Here is an 18,970-nt window from a genome sequence, read left to right on the forward strand (position 1 = left end):
TTTCCATTTGTAAGGGACAAGGAAGGAAAGTATCAGCTTACAAAGCCTTTTGTTACAATTAATCTTTCATGTTCTTTCTTTTGGTATCTTATTCTCTGTTTACATTTATATTTTATTTTTTGAGACAGAGTCTTGCTCTGTCACCCAGGCTGGAGTGCAGTGGTGCTATCTTGGCTCACTCCAACCTCTGCCTCCCAGGTGCAAGTGATTCTTGTGCCTCAGCTTCCTGAGTAACTGGGATTACAGGCGTGTGCCACCACGCCCAGCTAATTTTTGTGTTTTAGTAGAGACAGGGTTTCGCCATGTTGGTCAGGCTGATCTTGAACTCCTGAACTCAGGTGATCTGCCTGCCTCAGCCTCCCAAAGAGCTGAGATTACAAGTGTGAGCCACCACGCCCGGCCGCTGTTTCCATTTTGTAACGCTAGCGTCACCCCAGTGTAGGGTGGCTAGGGGTATTGTTCTTTCCTGTTTCCTGGTGTATTTCCTCTACAGCATTGATCACTCTTGAACATACTTTTTGGTTGTCTGTCTCTACCTACAAAAATATATGTTCCCTGTTATATCTGAGATCTATCTATCTATCTATCTATATCTATATCTATATATATCTCCCTGGTGATATACCAGTGCCTGGCACATAGATAGTCAATATTTGTTGAATGAATGAACGAATGAATGGGCTGAAAGAACCTTATTCTTCTTTCTTCTGTCATTTCACGCCAAATGCTTTTGGAAAATGCTATGTGAACAGGGATCGTAAGCAGGAGAGGTTACACACATTGCTGTGGGATAGCCCATCATCCTCAGATACTTGTCTGGAAGGAGGTGGAGTACTTGAGTAGAAATGATACAAGATAACTTCTTCAGGAAATCAGCCAAGTGTCACAGCTTTTGACATAGGTGTGTGATGTTTGCGTATGTGTATGAAGAGCTGTTGTGGCCTAGAATCACGGGCCTTTAGATCCCTTGTACAGATAGAAAAGTAAAGGCCGAGGCCCAGGAGCACTGCAAGCCACCGAGGTAGAGTCCCTGTCTGCCCTTCTCAGTGCCCGGTCACTTCTCACTGTACTCCCCTCTTTACTGCTAAAGCCACCTTCCCTGACTCTGAATGTGTAACCACGAGGGAGAAAATGTACTCCAGGCTCACAGTTTGTGGAGGAAAAGCCCAGCAGCTGAAAATCATGTTCACAAAGTTTGTACCTAGAAAAAGTGGCCATTTCTATAGTGTCTTTAAATTCCCTGTTTCTCATACATTTTATAAACAAGACAGTAGAAGAAGATTCGGGAACAGCAACTTTAGAACAAGGGGGAAAAAAATCAAACCTAGAGCCTTCTAGTTTCTGTTTTCTTCTCAGTTTAGGGCTGAGGCACTTTAGCTTCCTGTCTAAGGGACTACTCAAATCTGATTTGAAGCCATTATGGGCTGGTAATTATCCGTAATTTTAGGAAGACAGATGCAGCACCAACTCTGTTCTCTAATAGCAGGCTTATTAATTTTAAGTTTGCGTGGCAGAAGCAGATGGCGAGGTGGGATAAGCTTTCAGATGCTTGGTCATTGATAGCTTTTTACTTCCACGTATCACATGGGGATGTGGGACCCAGGAAGCCGGCTGACAACTGATGATTATCTGTCCCCTAACCAGCTGGGTTCTTTTTCAGAAAGAACCGAGAAAGAGCTCAGAAACACTGCTCCTACTGCAGCCAGGGAAGACGGGTTGTTGACTGGTTAGAAATCATGGCAGGTTATTTTCTCCACCCGCAGTTCGCAGTTCCAAAGCAGAGCTATCAAAAAGTTGTCTTCTCTATTGTATTTCAAATCTGGGTGTTTAAAAAAATGGTGTAAGCAAATCAAGCATTTCTTTAATGGTAGTTGTGTGTGTTCTTGATGCGAATGAGAGGTGCATTCCCTTGTAAAATCCCTGGAACTTTATAGGAAGATGTGAGCCTTAGAACAGAAGTTGGTTTTCTAGATGATCATGTAGACATGATGCTGAGCACCAGACAAAGATATTGATTGAAGCGATTTAAAAAATTTTTGTCTGAGTTCAGATTTTACATCAATATTTAGCAAATCAGCAAAAGAACTTAGAGGAATGTTCTCAGGCATCTAGTTCAGCCCCCTGCCCACATTGTCATAAAATCTGAGTGTGTGTACAGGGAGGCACATTCCTTTCTGTTCTCATCACAGGTCTTTCCCTGGCTCTGCACCTGCCTGTCATGCACGTCCATGTGAAAAGACCACCAAACAGGCTTTGTGTCAGCAATAAAGCTCTTTAATCACCTGAGTGCAGGCGGGCTGAGTCCGAAAAGAGAGTCAGCGAAGGGAGATAAGGGTGGGGCTGTTTTATAGGATTTGGGTAGGTAAAGGAAAATTACAGTCAAAGGGGGGTTGTTCTCTGGCGGGCAGGAATAGGGGGGTCACAAGGTGCTCAGTGGGGGAGGTTTTTGAGCCAGGATGAGCCAGGAAAAGGAATTTCACAAGATAATATCATCGCTTAAGGCAAGGACTGGCCATTTTCACTTCTTTTGTGGTGGAATGTCATCAGTTAAGGCGGGACAGGGCATTTGCACTTCTTTTGTGATTCTTCAGTTACTTCAGGCCATCTGGGCATATACGTGCAGGTCACAGGGGATTGGCTTGGCTTGGACTCAGAGGCCGACATGGCCTTCTTCCCTACCTTCCCTACCTTTTCCCTCCTGTGCGGTTCTCTCACAAAGTGAATGGCCTCAGCCACAGCTTCTCTGCAGCTGCATCAGACTGTGGTGACAGGAGTGGTGGCTGCTGCAGGGCCTGCTGTCCCCATGGAGGCCAGTCTTGCTTGCCGCTGCAGCCTGGTGATCATTTTGCACTGAAAGTATGTAATTCTACAGAACGAGAGCCAACATGCTGGTGATGGAGGCGTCTTTATCACGGTGCTCTGCATATTTTAATCTTGGGTGGAAAGGTTGGAAAAGTATGTGATACCTGTGGTTTGATGTCAGAAGGACGTTGTGAACTTGACGTGGACTGAGGATGTTAAGGTGCAGCTGGCCCCCTTGGCCTTACGAAATGAGACTTCTCCATCTGCCTGCCAGGCACGCACAGGCGTGTGGCCACATCTTATGTGTTATCCTTATCTCGAGTGTGCCTTGGCATCATGCTTACAGTTACATGGTGATATTCTTCCTCATAGAGTAGGTCCCAAACCGCATTCAACACAGAAATGTACTCTTGCTATTATACATAGAAAGTGCTTTCATATACCAAGTGGGAGAGCAGTCCTAAAATCTGGGCTGGAATCGCAGAAGGAAGGCATTGGAAAGCAACAGGTTCCCTAGTCCAAAGCTGGTTTTTGATGAGCCTAGAAACACGACCAAGAGAAGTGAATTTGCCTAAGGCCATGACAGTGTCTCACGGTAGCATTTGAACCTAGCAGTTTCTTGACCTGTTTCTTTAAATAATTAGTCATGCTGTTATGCCCAGACTGTTTATTCCCCGAAGAAGACCACCAGAGTCCAGAGTCAAAGCTAAGCAGCAAGGATCTTTATTACAGGTTCGAACCTGGAACTCTCCCTCGCTCGCGAAACGAGACGGGCAGGAGAGCTCCCCCACTGAGCTCCGAGCAGTGTTATATAGTCTAAGAAAAGTGGGCATAGAGTTATTATACAAATCAGATATATGATTGGCTAGTGTTTGATCAAGGCGATTTGGCTAACTATGATTGGTTCCCGCCATTTCTGATATTTCGGTTCAACCTTTGAGGCGGGAGAGCAGGTTTATGGCAGCAAGAGTTTATCTTACTTAAACACGTCTTGTGACCTTGCCTCAGAACTTACAAAATCTCTGGTATGTGCAAAACAAAATCTCTGCTACGTGCCGAAAAACAGGTGCTCACAGAACTTACGAAATCTCTGGTATGTGCAAAGATTAGAGAGCAGAACAAAGGTGTAGCGGGGGGGCAGGTACACATCTATCTTTGTGTCCTTTCAATGCTTCCTCTGATTCCTATATAAAGGTATTCCTCATTCATTCTTTCATTTCAGTGAATTATTGCAGTGCTACCATGTAACAGTATTTGAGTCAAAATGTGGCAATGTTTATCCCTTTCCAAGGTTTTTAGTTGCACAGTTTTTCAAAGTTGTGCTTACAGTTTCTTGTTGGTTGCAAGGTGTCCTTTCAGAAGCCAATTGTGTGGTGTATTTACGTTGATTGTTGGAGGTAGTTTGGTTAGAACCTACTTTGAGTGGCTGGCTTGGGCCTGGGGGACAGTGACAGCTGCCAGCTTCGTGGGCAGAGATGAAGTAATTGCTTCCTGGAAAGTACCATCCTCCTGGCCACACTCTCCAGCCCATTTCATTTGTGTGGGTTTCCTCGCATCTGTTTCTGGCTTCATGTGAGTCTCATTTATTTTAGCATAGGACTTCAGGCTGTGGGGAAGAATGGCCATTTTAGCACAGAGATACACAAAGGAACAACTGGCTAAATGTGAGTGAAGACATTCTTGGGGGGGGTTTCATTTCTTTTATTCTGTTACAGGCAGTCTGGGAAGCATTCTGGACATGTGGCCTGCGCTGTCACAGTTCCTCCTTGCAGGATCGCAGATGTTTGGAGATTGTAGTGATAACTGTTATCATTGAGAATGTCATTCTCACAGGCTCTAATAAGTCAGGATTTATTCAGTGTTAATTTGTTAAAGACAACTGTATTTCTAGCCAAATCCATGTGAGATGTTTCTCCTGGCAGTGTTGCTGGGGGTATTCCCGTGGCTTAGTCTTAGGGCAGCACACGCCTTTGAATACTGCTGAAGCTGTGAGTACCCAAAGCGCACCGGAGTACTTTTGCCATATGGGGTGTTAGTCACTGATACACGTCTCAGTCAGACCTGATGGATTCTTGACCCCTTCCTTTTTCACTTTTTTACTTTTTATTTTTTGTTTTTGTTTTTTTAAAAGCACAACCCCTCAGGTGGCCACCGTGAGTCTCTGGTGTTTTCAGTTGGTTGCAGCCTATTTGCCGTCTCTGGTTCAAACATATTCGAAGCCTGATGATGCTTCCCTCGGTTGTTCTTCTGCTGTGTGACCTCCGCGCCCGCAGGGTTCAAGACTGTCAGAGCTGGGAGCCACCTTCACAACTACCAGGGTTTCCGGAACCTCCTTTATCTAGCCCTGGGGATGGAAGAGATGTCATCAGAGGCAGAGGCGTACTAGGTTTACGTGCCATTGGTAACGAATGAGGAGGTTTTCTGTTATATAAGGGGAGCTTCTTATAACGTGCTTTAGTAGGGTAAAGAAGTTTTTGAGATTTGCTTTCTCTGGAATGACAATTTGTGATCCTGCCCTTGCTTTCAACACAAATATAATTTGCATACCAGTGCGTGTTGTATTACTGAGCACTGGCTGACAAATGGTTCTTAACTCGTCATTCACTCAGCCACTGTTTCTTGAATGGCATACGTGTGCCAGCTGTAGTAGGAACTTACTAGGCTCTAGGACTAACCCTTATGAAACGGGGGTCCTGGGGGAAGCAAATGCATGTAACTATAAAAGTTTGTGAGGATATCAGTGGGGGTGCCTATAGGTACAAAACTTAGTTCATTCATTGTCCCATCTCGGAGGTTTTGTGTCTTAGCAGCATGTTCCATAGCAACGCATCCCTCTGTCAAAATATTCATCATATTATTTTGAAATCCTCTGCTTAGGTATCTGTTTTTCCCACTAAGTTTAGAACTGGTTAAGGACAGGCTAATGGGGTATTATATACAAACACACACACACATATATTTATATATACACATTACCATTGTCAATATGCAATATATATTTATATATATATACACACACTTATATATTTCTCCCTCTCTATATATACCACACACACATGTACACACACACACACATATATATGAAATACACACACACACTTCTACTGCCAAGCACAGAAAGACAAAACTAGGCAAGGGTTCTTTTAGTGTTCATGAAAAAATAGATGTGTTAGTTGAGAACGTCCTTCAGTTGCCAGGGGAAAGACAGGATGGATTCACAAAGGGAGATAGTGGTTTTTTTATTTTTTTCTTTGTTTAACTCTTGAATTCGAAATAATCCAGACTTTTGGAAAAGCTGCAAAAATAGTACAGAGAATTCCCGTATGCTCTTCCCTCAGATTCCCCAAACATTTCACCCCATTTGTACTTTCTCTGTGGATATAATTTTTTTTTTTCTGAAATGTTTGAGAGTGGAAGGTAGAATGCAGGGCAGGGTGAAAGGCAGAAGGAGAGAGGCGGGTTGGGAGGCTTTTTTTTTTTTAACCTTCTGAGATGGAAGTTTCGCTCTTGTCTCCCAGGCTGGAGTGCAATGGCACGATCTCGGCTCACTGTAACCTCTGCCTTCTGAGTTCAAGTGATTCTCCTGCTTCAGCCTCCCAAATAGCTGGGATTACAGGCGCCCACCACCATGCTCGGCTAATTTTTTGTATTTTTAGTAGAGGGGTTTCACCATGTTGGTCAGGCTGGTCTTGAGCTCCTGACCTCTGATGATCCACCTGCCTTGGCCTACCAAAGTGCTGGGATTACAGGCGTGAGCCACTGTGCCTGGCGATTGGGAGGCTTTTGCAGTAACCCAGAGCGCTATGATGAGGGCTGGACCTGGTTGGAAATGATGAGGAAGGTGAGAAGTGGTTAGGTCTGGCATATATTTTGAAAGGAGAGTTTAAATGGGTTGGATGACAAGAGAGAGAAAAAGAAGTTTTAAGGATGATGTCAAGGATTTTGGCCTGAGTAACTGGAAGACTAGAGATGCTGTTATTGGGATCGGGAAGACTCCGGGAGGAGTGGGTTATAGCAGGGGGAATCAAAAGTACGTTTTGGGCATGCTAAATTTGAGGTCCAAAAAGAGATGTCAAGAAGTGTTGGCCGGGCGCAGTGGCTCATGCCTGTAATTCCAGCACTTTGGGAGGCTGAGGCGGGCAGATCACCTGAGGTCAAGAGTTCGAGACCAGCCTGATAATTATTAAAATCGATCATTGATGTTTACTAATTAATCATATTATTGCTTCTAATACTGCAGGGGGTGTACACCTACCTGTGATGTTGTTCCTAATATCCAGGGACAGAGAGCATGATATTAGTTTTAATATCGCAGTAGGTGTACACTCACCCCGTGACACTGATCCTAACATCCAGGGGGGTAGAATATGACATGACTCCCAACATAGCAATGAATGGACAGCCACCCGGTGATATTGCTCCTAATATTCACAGAAGAAGCGTATGATATTACTCCCAATATCACAGGGAGGGTACAGCTCTTCTGTGATATTGTTCCTAGTATCCGGAGGGGGAGAAGAAGATAATAATTCCAGTATCACAGGCTGTGTTCACCCGCCCTGTGATATTGTTATTAATATCCTGGAAGGGAGAGGATGATATGACTCCCCATAGAGCAGGAGGCGTACACCCAGCCTGGGATATTGTTCCTAATATCTCAAGGTCGAGAGGTTGATATTACTCCCAGTATCGTAGACACTGTACACCCCCGTGTGATACTCTTCCTGATATCCGGAAGGGGAGAAGATGGTATTAATCCCCATATCGCAGGAGGTGAACACCCACTCTGTGATCTTTCCGAATTTGCAGGGGGAGAGAGGATATTATTATTCCCAATATTGTAGAAGATGTACACGCCTCCACCTCCCCCCCGTGATATTGTCCTTAATATTCCAAGGCACAGAAGACGATGTTACTCCCAATATCGCAGAAGGTGTACACCCCCCAGTGATGTTGTTCCCATGATCCAGGAGGGAAGAGGATGATATGACTTTCAACCCCTGCAGCCTGCAATGCTCTCACCCTGCAACACCGACACCCAGCTCAAGCTGACGTGGGACCAGAGGCACTGGCTGGGGGTGTTGATGGCTTCTCTTTTCTCCTTTGCCAGACTCAGAAGAGGAAGCTGAGACCGAGCAGCCGCAGGAACGAGGTGGGTTTTGCCGGTGGCTCAGGCTTCCTCTGGTTATGAGCTGGGCCTTGGAGTAATGCCGGGGGAGGGGACAGAGCTGAGTATGGTGGGCATTGGATCCGGCTGTCACCCCTCTGCGGTGTGGGCTGGGGGCTTGGGGGACGTCACCTGAGGTGGGCCTGAACCTCCCGTCTACTCGGGCACTGGAGGCTGTGGGGTCCCACACTTCTTCCAGTGAACATGCTGGCCCCCGCCTGGTCCCCGAGCGAGGTGGGGCATCCTTTCCACTGCTGGGGCCCACGTGTAGCTGTGGGTTCCTTTCTCATGACCTGGAGAAGCTGCAGCTCGCCCTGTGCTCTGCCTCAGAGATGGGAGGCCACACTGCCCTCAGCGGGTGGCAGAATTCAGAGCCTTAGGTTGCAGGGGCCTCAACTGAGGTCCCTGAAGGGTCTGCTCCTTCCTGAGGGGCTGATTCAGGGAGGCCCTCCCTTCTCCCCTCTACGGCTCTGTCTCTTCCCCTCACACAAGGTCCGCATGTGGACAGCCTGGTGATGTGGATGCCCCAAGGGCCCTTGGAAGTTCCCTGGGAGTAGGATCCATCCCAGTACATTTGGGATGCAGGCACAAGGTCCCAGAGGCAGCCCGGGAAGCCAGTGGGGAAGGGAAGGCTGTTGTAGGTTTGCCTCGGGGATGGGGTGGTTCCACCCTCTGCCAAAGTCCCTGGAGCAAAGGCACGTGGCTCTCCAGCTGCCCTGGAGGCCAGGGTAGTGGCTGGGAGGGGCTGTGTGCCTCTGCCGGGTGGGGGAGATTTCTTAGCTAATCTAGTGTAGTCAAGTCAGACATTTGTCTCTAAATCATATTTATTTTTTTTAATTCCGAGGCTTTACAGACGAATAAGGAGAGTTTGTATTGAAAATACCTTTTACATGTGAGCTTGAAACAGAGTCTGTTTAAATCTAGGTTTTTTCCTTCCCAGTAATGCCTCCTTTCATCCCAGGTTTTCCAACAGGAAATGCGCTTGTTAACTCACCTCTGGGAGGGGGCTTTGGCTAAGAAGCCAGCAGGCGCCAGCCAGTGGGCTGCTTGAGCAGCCTGGCCTTTGTTAACCCTTTAGGAACTGTGGGCTTCAGGTTTTCAGACCATCCAAGGTGAAGGTGGCCACAGGGGCCTGGAAGCTTTCCCATCCTTCCTGCAGGGATGGTCTGGTTCCCTGCACGGAGCTGGGTACATGGGTACAACACCCCTGTCCTGTGCCATCAGTGGCTTTACCAATTTTGCATAGCAACTTTTGAGCTGATCAATAGCTCTGATTGGCTGTTGGGGATTTCATGGATTCCTGTACCCCATCGGGGGGCCTGAAAAGGCATCTCTGAGGGATCACTGAGCTGACATAGTGCCCTAAAACCACGCCGTCAGGTGGGCGACAAAGCAGGACAGGAGGGTGATTTTGTAGGAGAGTCAGGCCACAGGCCTGCGTGTTCTGTCCCCATAGTGCCGGAGTTCCTACGTGCTCCAGGCCCCGGGTTTGCATTGCACATAATTCTCAAGGGCTCATGGCAAGCTGCACCAGGGACACAGAGGGCGGGGATGCGGGGACCCTGTCCCCAGTGGACCAAGGACTCACTGCTGGACTCTAATCTGTCTAGGTGTTTTAGTGACTTGCAGAAATACCTCCACCTTGCCTGGGCCCGGAGTCACAGGAGACCCTGCAGAAGATGAAGAATGTTCTGGAAAAATGTAACAAAGACCTGCCCAGGCTGCCTCCAGCATCCCGCAACGTGAGTTTGCAGGACCCTGAGGAGCTCTCCTTCTGCTTGGAAGCTGAGGACGACTGGGAGGACCCAGAGGCCCTGAGCTCACTGCTGCTGTTCCTGAACGCCCCCGGGTACAAGGCCAGCTGACGTGGCGCTGCCATGGCTGAGCAGCGTGTTCTGCAGCTTTAGCGATGAGGAGCTGACTGGGCGCCTGGCACAGGCCCGAGGGGTGGCCAAGAAAGCTGGCCTCGTCACGGCCCTGGCCAGGCTCTGCTTCCTTCTGGGGCGGCTGCGCAGCAGGAGGCTCAAGCTGTCCCAGGCCTGGGTGTACTTTGAGGAAGCACCGGGGGCCCTGGAGGGCAGCTTTGGGGACCTGCTCCTGGTGGTGGCTGTGTACACCAACCTGGCCAGCATTTACTGGAAGCAGAAGAACCGGGAGAAGTGTACACAGGTGGTTCCCAAAGCTGTGGCCCTGCTCCTGGGGACGCCTGGCCACATCTGCAGCACCGAGGTGGAGGGGGAAGCTCCTGCAGCTGGCTCTACGGCGGGCGGTGGGTGGCCAGAGCCTGCAGGCTGAGGCCCGGGCCTGCTTCCTGCTGGCCAGGCACCACGTGCACCTCAAGAAGCCCGAGGAGGCCCTGCCCTTCCTAGAGTGGCTACTGCTTTTCCACAGGGACTCGGGAGCCCCAGAGGCTGCGTGGCTTCAGACTGTCACCTACTCCTGGCTGACATCTGCAGCTGCAAGTGCCTGCCCCACCTGGTGCTGAGCTGTGTCAAGGTGGCCTCATTGAGGGCACGGGACTCGCTGGCCGGCTCGCTGAGGAGCGTGAACCTGGTGCTCCAGAACGTCCTCCAGCCCCACAGCCTCCCCACTACCTCAGGCGAGCGCTGGCCTCCCTAACCCCGGGCACAGGCCAGGTGCTGCGCGGCCTTCTCCACGCCAGCCTGGCCCAGCTGTACAGCCACCATGGCTACCACGGCCCGGCCATCACCTTCATGACTCAGGCAGTGGAAGCCAGTGCTGTTGCCAGAGTCCGTGCCATCGTGGACCGCCTGGTGGCTGTGGCCTGGCTGCACGTGCTTCAGGGGCAGAGCCCAGTGGCCCTGCACATCCTGCAGTCTGTCCAGGATGCAGTGGTGGCCAGCGAGGACCAGGAGGGCGTGAATGCCAACATGGTGGCTGTGGCTCTGAAGAGGACGGGCCGGACGAGGCAGGCAGCCGAGGGCTACTACCGCACCCTACGGGTGGCTTGGGACCTGGACCAGCGGAGGAACCAGGCAGTGGTGCTGGCCAACTTCAGGGCCCTATGCCTGCACGCAGGTGCCAGCAGGCTGGCCCAGCACTACCTCTTGGAGGCCATGAGGCTGTTCTTGAGGCTGCCCTGCAGGGAGTGTGGCCGGGACCTCACCCACGTGCTCCTGCAGCTGGGTCATCTCTGCACCTACCAGGGCCCGGCTCAGCAGGGCAAGGGCTACTACGAGTGGGCCCATCTGGTCGCCGTGGAGATGGGCCATGTGGAGAATGGGTGCCCCGGGTCGTCCTGTGCACCTTCCGGGGCCACTCGGGTCAGGGCACACCTGGAATTTGCGATTCAGACACAAGTGGTTTTTCTACCATTGAAAGTGCTAAGTCATGGCCAACAGCAGATGTTGGCAAGTGCCCTGGAGACAGGCCGTTCCCATGCAGGGCCAGGCCCTCTGTGCCTACTGGGGCAGCCAGCTCTTCCTGGTTTGCCCAGGGACAATCCTGCCTTGAGCACTGAAAGGCCTGCGTGCTGGGAATCCCTAGATATAACCCTGGGGTCAAGGCAGGCTCTGCTGAGCTGGGACTTGGGGCCCCTCCATGAGCCAGGCCCTGAATGCCGGTTCTTGTGCCCATGTTATCTGCTTGGTATGTTGGCAGCCTGTGCACCTGTCATCCCACTTCACGGAGGACATGGGGCAGGCGATTGCCGAAAGCCGCAGAGCAGTTCATGCAAAAGCTTGTTGTGCAGTGTGTGCCAGGCCCCACCCACAAATGGGGCCTGTGGGGTCCTCAGGTGGCAGTGGCTGAATGTAGGAATGCGAGCTTCAGGCCAGAGAAGCCACAAAAGGATGAGTGGTGTGATGGTGGGGCAGCACTTGGCCCCGGGTTCGGGAAGACTCTTTAGTCTGGGACCAGAGGGTTGATTGGATTTAGTCAAGTAATAAGTGATGGTGGTGGGGGCGGGGAGGGGCTGGTGGTGTAGCCTGTGTGAAGGCCCAGGGGTGAGCCAGTGAGGATGAGTGGCGGTGGGCGAGTGGTGGTGAGTGAATGGTGGTGAGTGAGCCGGGCTTACGCAGGGAGGTGCAGAGTTGGGAGTGGGTGGGTTCGGTGCTGGATGGTGAGAAGCTCTTCTGGAGGGCTAAGCAGGGCCTGGGGCCTCAGGCTGTGGCTTGGCCTTTTCCCCAAGAGCACTGGGGAGCCATGGAGTGTTATAGAACAGTCACTGCAGACTGAGCAGTGAACGGACAGTAGGTGGGCAGGGCTGTCCGAAATCTAGGCCGCAGAGGATAGATGGGGAAGTTGAGTCTAGGGAAATGGCCAAGACAAGGGATGCTGTTGCGGATCCCCTCTGCCTTGCAGCGCTTTGTCCATCCTCCCAGGATGGACGTCATGGCATAGTGAGACTAGAGGGGTCTCCTGTGGCCTGGCCCAGAGCCCCAGGGGCTGTGGCTAAATCTGCCCATTTCCCAGCACAGGCCAGGCACCCATTCCTGGCCCTAGGAGGGATAAGATTTTGGAAAGGACCGTGTGAAGGGGCCCCAGTCCCACACATCTGCCCAAGGAGGGGTAGAGGGTTCAGACCCAGGCTTCTTCCCCAGGGGCATTCTCTGACTGGAAGGAGACCCTCCAGGAACCCAGCGCCCAACCCCCACTGCGGGAAGGGGCACAAAGAGGGCGGGGGAGCAGGGCAAGTGGGGGGGCACAGGGAAGCTGGCCCAGGGCCCCAGCAGCCCCTGTCTCTTGGGATCATTTGGTTTCTTGGCATCAGATTCTTTGAGCTGCTGGGCCTGGGGTCGTCCCAGGGCTGCAGATGGCCCGTGAGTCCCAGCTTGAGCCTCGCTTGTTGGGTGACACGTCTTCCCATCCCTGCCTGCACACCTCCCCAAAGGTCATCTCAACCCCAGCAGAGGCAGTACGTGCAATCTGGGCTGTTCTTCCTACTAGGGTAGCTTTTGTCATCTGATCTCTGCCTGCCCCGAGTCTTCACTCTTGACCTTCATCTGTCCCCTTAAATGTGACCACAGCAGCCACCTGTGGCTTCTTTCCACAGAAGACAGAGCCAGTTGTGTCACCTGCTTCCCTGGGGCAGGGTTTCAAGGTCTCACATCCCATAGTGGCCCACTCGGCTTCCCCCGAGCATCCTGATGTGGTGGGGTAACCATGGCCCTGGCCACCCCACCCACAGGGCCCGGTGACATTGCTGCAGTTACACCTCCTCGAGTGTCGGACTTACTGACAGAGCAGGGAAGGAGCCAGATTCCATGGCGACCCGGGAGACTGGCTCCAGTCTTGGCCTCGGGTTCACAGAAGGAAAACAGGCCAGTGTGCTAAAGCCATGCTTCTCAAAGTGTGGTGCCTGGACCAGCAGAGCAGCATCCATGTCACCTAGGAGCTTGTGGCAAGTGGGAGTTCTAGGGTCTGCCCCAGGCCTGTGAAGCCGGAAGTTCTGGGGGCAGGGCCAGCAAGCTATACGGACAGGCCTCTGGGTGACTGTGATACCTGCACATCTCAAGAACCATCGGCCTGGATAGCCTCTGAACACTAACGGCTCCTGGTGCGTCTGGAGAAGACACAGGCCATGTCTGGGAGGCAGGGGAGATGGACTAGCACACTCCTCCTGCCACAGGGCAGCACGATGCTCAATTCCTTCAGAAGGATGTCCTTGATCTTTTCCATGCCGCGTGTGTTCACCCTGGCTCTCCCAGCAGCCTGGGAAGGGCAGAACACTGCACACACAAGAGGGCCGTTCCCAGTCCCCACATTCCAGATTCATCTGTCACCAGACCCACGGGAGGAGGCAGACTGGTTCCAGGAGGATGGGAGCCCTTGTTCTGACATCTGTGTCTGATTCCAGGGCCTACAAATCCTCTCTGGACTACACCAAACGAAGTCTGGGGATTTTCATTGACCTCCAGAAGAAAGAGGCGGCGCATGCCTGGCTGCAAGCAGGGAAGATCTATTACATCCTGTACATCCAGGTGAGTGGCAAGGGCTGCTGGAGAGCCCCTGTGCTGTTCACTCTGTCCATCCATCCATTCATCCTTCCATCATCTATTTACCTGTTCATCCATCTGTCCATTCATCCATCCTTTTATCATCCATCTATTCACCCATCCATCCATTCATCCTTCCATCACCTGTTTACCTGTGGGTCCATCCATCTATTATCCATCCATCCTTTTATCATCCATTCACCTGTCCATCCAACTGTTCATCTATCCTTCCATCATCCATCTGTTCACCTGTTTATTTTTCCATTATCCATCCATTTAGCTGTTCATCTTTCTATCCATCCATCCATTCACCTGTCTGTCCATCCATCCAACCATCCATTCACCTGTTCATCCTTCCTTCCATCCATCTATCCACTCACCTCCTGTTCATCCTTCCATCATCCATCCTCCTCTTCATCCTTCCATCTATTCCCCCATCCATCCATCCACCCACCAATCTACCTATTAATGCATCCCTCCATTCATCTATCTGTCCATTTGTTTATCCATACATTTGTCTACCCACCCACCCATTCATCTGTCCGTCCACCCAAGCATCCGTCTATCCACACACCCATCCATCCATCCACTCATTCCTAAGCCACTGCTGAGCATCTGTTGTATGCCTTTTCCCTCCGTCCAACTGGTTCCCTCATATCCTCCCCCAGTGGCCAGCATCTTCTCCCTGAGGGCAGAGGCGTGGCCCCTCACAGTGCCCAGCACCTGCTGGTATACAGCACATGCTCAAATAATGTGGCCACTCAGTTAACACACGGAAGAACCTGCTCCAAGCAACACGTGGCACATCTCCTTACAAAATGCATCTATCTTAGCGGCTGTTTTCAGAGGCTTTCCCAGTGTGATCTGGAACAACTTGTGAAACCCACGAACCTGGTGAAGCTTTCATCATTGAGCACCTGCTGTATACCTCCTTGAGCTGAGGAGAGGGATCAAGAGCTCATGGCCAAGAGGGGACCAGGCCCACCCACAAACACTGTTGGTGTGCGGCCCGGAGCTGTGGCAGGGATGTGGCAATGCGGAAAGGAGCCAGGGGATGGGCTCCCAGCAATCTGGGGGCCATGGAGACTGGTTTGGGTGCAGGGAGAGTGGGCTAGGGCTAGCCCTGGTGGTAGGATTCACAGGTGTCGGGCTTCTGGGCTGCAGCTGCTCAGTCACCTCCTGTCACTCAGGTTCATCAGTTCATTGTCCTCATGCCAGTGGTGGGGGCAGCCCTAATGCCCAGGGTCTGAAAAATGCTCAGGTGTGCCTGCAGTGTGTGAGAGGAAGGAGGCTGGCGAAGGTGGGCGTGGCCACCTCGCCAGGTGTGGGTCTTGAGGGAACTTCTGCCTCCTTTCAAGGGGCACAGAATGTGGCCCTGTACACAGGCGACCCCAACCTGGGGCTGGAGCTGTTTGAGGCAGCTGGAGACACCTTCTTCAATGGGACCTGGGAGCGGGAGAAAGCCGTGTCCTTCTACTGGGTGAGCTGGCCTGTGGGCTGATGTGGGTGGGCCTCAGGGACCACCTGGAGGGCTGAGGCACAGGTGTGGCAGGGCAGAGGCCTCCCACCTGGAGGCAGGGCCACCCATGCACATGCTTAGTTTCCTAGTGGTGTCACCGGGAATGATATTGACTGTGCCCCCTGCCCGGGACAAACGCTTGGGGCCTGGACATGGCAATGGCTCTACCCTTGTACCTGGTGGTCTCACCGGGACCATGAGTGAGTTGACCGTGTCCCCATCTGCCCGAGGAGCAAACTGAGGCTCAGTGGGGCACATGGACATGGCAATGGACACACAGCATCAGTGGGAGACCCAGGTCTGCATGTACCCCGAAGTGGGATGACTTCTCCCTTCCTCTGAGCTCACGGTGTGGCTCAGCCCTGGGCACAGATAAATGTGGTGTTTTTAGAGCAGAGAGGAGTGCTGGCTACCCCCAGTCAGACCCCCAGTGCCCAGGTGGGAGAGGCTGGTCTGAGGCTGTCGGGTGTAGCTGGATGGGCCTCAGGTGACTCTTCAGCCCCCAACTTGGTGTCTGAACTGTGTGTTATCCCAGAGCACAGAGCTGTGTCGAGGTGCAGGGGTAGCTGGGGCGTGGGAAGCTCCAAGTACATGTTTGAGCTCTGAGGAGGGCTGTGGGCAAGGTGGGTGCTGTGGGAAACCTGACCCCACCTGCCTGTGTGGTAGGACCAGGCCCTGCCCCTGGAGTGACTACGGGCAACCGCAAGGTGGAGCTGCAGCTACAGCTGTGCAACAAGCTGGTGTCACTGCTGGCCACACTGGAGGAGCCCCAGGAGGACTTGGAGTTTGCCTACATGGCCCTAGCACTCAGCATCACTCTGGGTAAGTCCCCTGAGCCCCCACCCTGCCAGGACCCACACTTTGCCAGAGCCCAGCCTCCAGGTCTGCAGGCCAGGAGCTGAAACAGCTGCTGGATTTTCCTGGTCTCCTGTCCAGGCAGGCAGATCTGCCCAACTGGCTTCCCCGTCTGGCTGTGGGGCACAGCCCGAGGTCTCTCACGCAGTGCAGAGCTCCCTGCCTGACTGAGCTCTGCTTCCTCTGCCTGTTCCCGCTGCTGACCACAAGGGCCGCCCAGTGTGCCCTCTGCCTTCCAGACATGCCAGGCATCTCGTTGGTCCCTGTATGTGCCAGGCTGAGTGGCACATTCCCTTTCTCTTGTGCCCTTCCCACCCTCATCAACCACACAGCTCTCTGGCTGATAAAATCCCAGTTCCCCTTCCAGTAGTCTGCCCCTTAAGGCCGGGCATCCCCTGGTGCTGTGCCAGGGTCGTCTGTCCCCCTCCAGAGACAGGGAACCCTAGGCAGGCCACATGCCCCAGCACCTTGTGCCCCGTGGCCCATTACACAGTAGGTGTGCAGCTGACTCCCCAAGGTAGGGGGCTCTGATCGTGCCACACCCAGGAGGAGTCGGATGTCACGTCTGTGGGTTGCCTGGAGCCGGGGAGCCCGGGAGCACCTGGACTGCATGGCTTTTGGGTTCTCCTGGTTAAAACCAGTGAGCAAAGGCAGGTGGCTATGTGTAGGCACAGAGCTGGGCCATCCAAGTCCGACTTTGCCAAAGCCTCACAGTAGACAGGGGCAGGCCTTATTAGTTCTGCTTTGCAGATGGGAAAGTGAGTCTGGGAACCTGGAAGGGAATGGCCAGAGCTGCCCAGGTGACCACAGGTGCCTGGAGGCAAGCCAGGTGTGCTGCCCGGGGTCTGCATACCTGCTCCTGAGGGGCCTGTGCCCTCCCTGCCCCAGGGAGCCACGTCCTCACACCTGCCCCTTTGGCCTGCACCCAGGGGACCGGCTGAACGAGCGCATGGCCTACCACCGGCTGGCCGCCCTGCACCACCGGCTGGGCCATGGCAAGCTGGCGGAGCACTTCTACCTCAAGGCCCTGTAGCTCTGCAACTCGCCGCTGGAGTTCGACGAGGAGACCCTCTACTACGTGAACATGTACCTGGTGCTCGGTGACATCATCTTCTATGACCTGAAGGTGGGTGGCAGGGGTAGGGCTTGGGGTGTTCCCAGACCCCTTGGAGTGGGATCTCCACCCACACCCCAGAGGCCTGGGTTCCAGCCTTCCTTAGGAATGGCCCAGTGGCCTCCCTGGAGCTCTGCACCCAGCTGGAGGAGCCAGCAAGCTTAGCAGATACAACCCAGCTCCCAAGATGGCCAGGCCCCACCCTCAAGAACTCAGTCTCAGCCAGGGAGGCTGACACATGAGTGGGCAATGGTGGCCTCTGGGTAAAGAAGGAGGATTGTAGTCAGGGGGGCCCTCCTGGAGGAGGTGACACCAAACTGAGTCTTGACAGTCAAGTGTCAAGTTGCATTTAACAAAGAAAACACGGTCGGGAGAAGGACATTTCAGAGGACGGCATCATCCTCACATTGAATCCACGTTGCAAGATCCAACCCAAATCCTGGCGCCTCCTCTAGGAAGCCTGCCCAGGGTGCCAGCCTGCACTGAGCAACTCCTTCCTGGAGTCCCGAGACACCTTGAATCTTCACACCACCCAGGAAGGGTGGGGTGGGACCAGTGTCTTACCATTGGGTTCACAGACAGGGAAACCCCAGCTCAGGGCAGGTGTAGTGGGGCGGGGCCCCAGCCAGCCAGGCTGAGACCTTGCTGGGTCGGGTCTGTCTCGAGGGGAGGTGCTGTGCTCCCTCTGCCCCCAGCCCTGCAGGGGTAGAGAGCTGGGACTGGCAGACTCAGACCTGGGGTGTCTCCACCCCTCTGCCCAGCAGGCACCACCCCTCCTCAGCATCGCACCGGCACCGCGTCAGTGCTCCTTAGGGGCTGAGAGGCCAGGGCACTCCAGTCCAGGGGCCGAGATCTTGGGGGCCTTAGAACAACATGAGAAGCTGGGGCAGCCCTAAGACCCTGCCCCGTATCCCCCACCACAGGCGACACCTGGTGATCAGAAGTGGTCTCTGTGGCCTCCCAAGTTCCAGCCAGACAGGGAGGTGCCAAGTGTCAGACCCAGAGGGACACTGCTCACTGCTCAGGGGCTCGCCTGGGACCCAGGGGGACGGACCTCCCAGAAGAGGCCTTTATCTCTCTTGGTCAAGCCTGCCGCCCACTCCGCCTGTCCAGGAGAAAGGAAAGGGCCAAGTAGTACCTGAGAGGCCAAAGTCCACGGTTGGGGTCGAGGGGCAGAGGCCTCCTTCACCTCCTTCCCATGCACAGCCCTCTGGGCCTCATCGTGACTATGCTGTCAGCGCAGGCCAGCTTCCCACAGGGAGGCCCCCTCGGAATTCCCCAAGGGCGGCTGTCTTTCCAAGGCTACACCCTCCTCCTTGTATAGGAGGCTCTGGACCCAGGGCCCAGAGGAGTGGGAGAAAAAGCCAGGCTGGATGGGGCCTGGAAGGCTGGCAGAGAAGCAGAGGTAAATGGGCATCTTTGCCGATTGCCTCTAAAATGGGGTCCCCTTTAGTCTACACGTGAGAGTGAGCCCTGGAATAGGGTGGATTAGATGTGTCCTGGCTCAGCCTGCCACTCACTAGCTGCTTCACACACTACAGGCACATGGAAATGCA

General features: G+C 53.2%; 1 protein-coding gene across 1 annotated transcript; it reads left to right on the plus strand.

The window, feature by feature from the left end:
* Nucleotides 1-3,760: 3,760 nt before the first annotated feature.
* Nucleotides 3,761-18,294, plus strand: LOC101012725 (SH3 domain and tetratricopeptide repeat-containing protein 1-like). Its single transcript, XM_031661878.1, is given in 11 exon segments — nucleotides 3,761-5,203; nucleotides 7,913-7,954; nucleotides 9,599-9,830; nucleotides 9,832-10,210; nucleotides 10,212-10,386; nucleotides 10,389-10,553; nucleotides 10,556-11,008; nucleotides 13,788-13,911; nucleotides 14,869-15,406; nucleotides 16,045-16,267; nucleotides 17,230-18,294. Coding segments are annotated over 11 exon segments (2,859 nt in total). The 5' UTR covers nucleotides 3,761-5,025; the 3' UTR covers nucleotides 17,580-18,294.
* Nucleotides 18,295-18,970: the final 676 nt, after the last annotated feature.

This window comes from Papio anubis, unplaced genomic scaffold (genome assembly GCF_008728515.1).
Source record: "Papio anubis isolate 15944 unplaced genomic scaffold, Panubis1.0 scaffold283, whole genome shotgun sequence".
NCBI classification, from domain to species: Eukaryota; Metazoa; Chordata; class Mammalia; order Primates; family Cercopithecidae; genus Papio; species Papio anubis.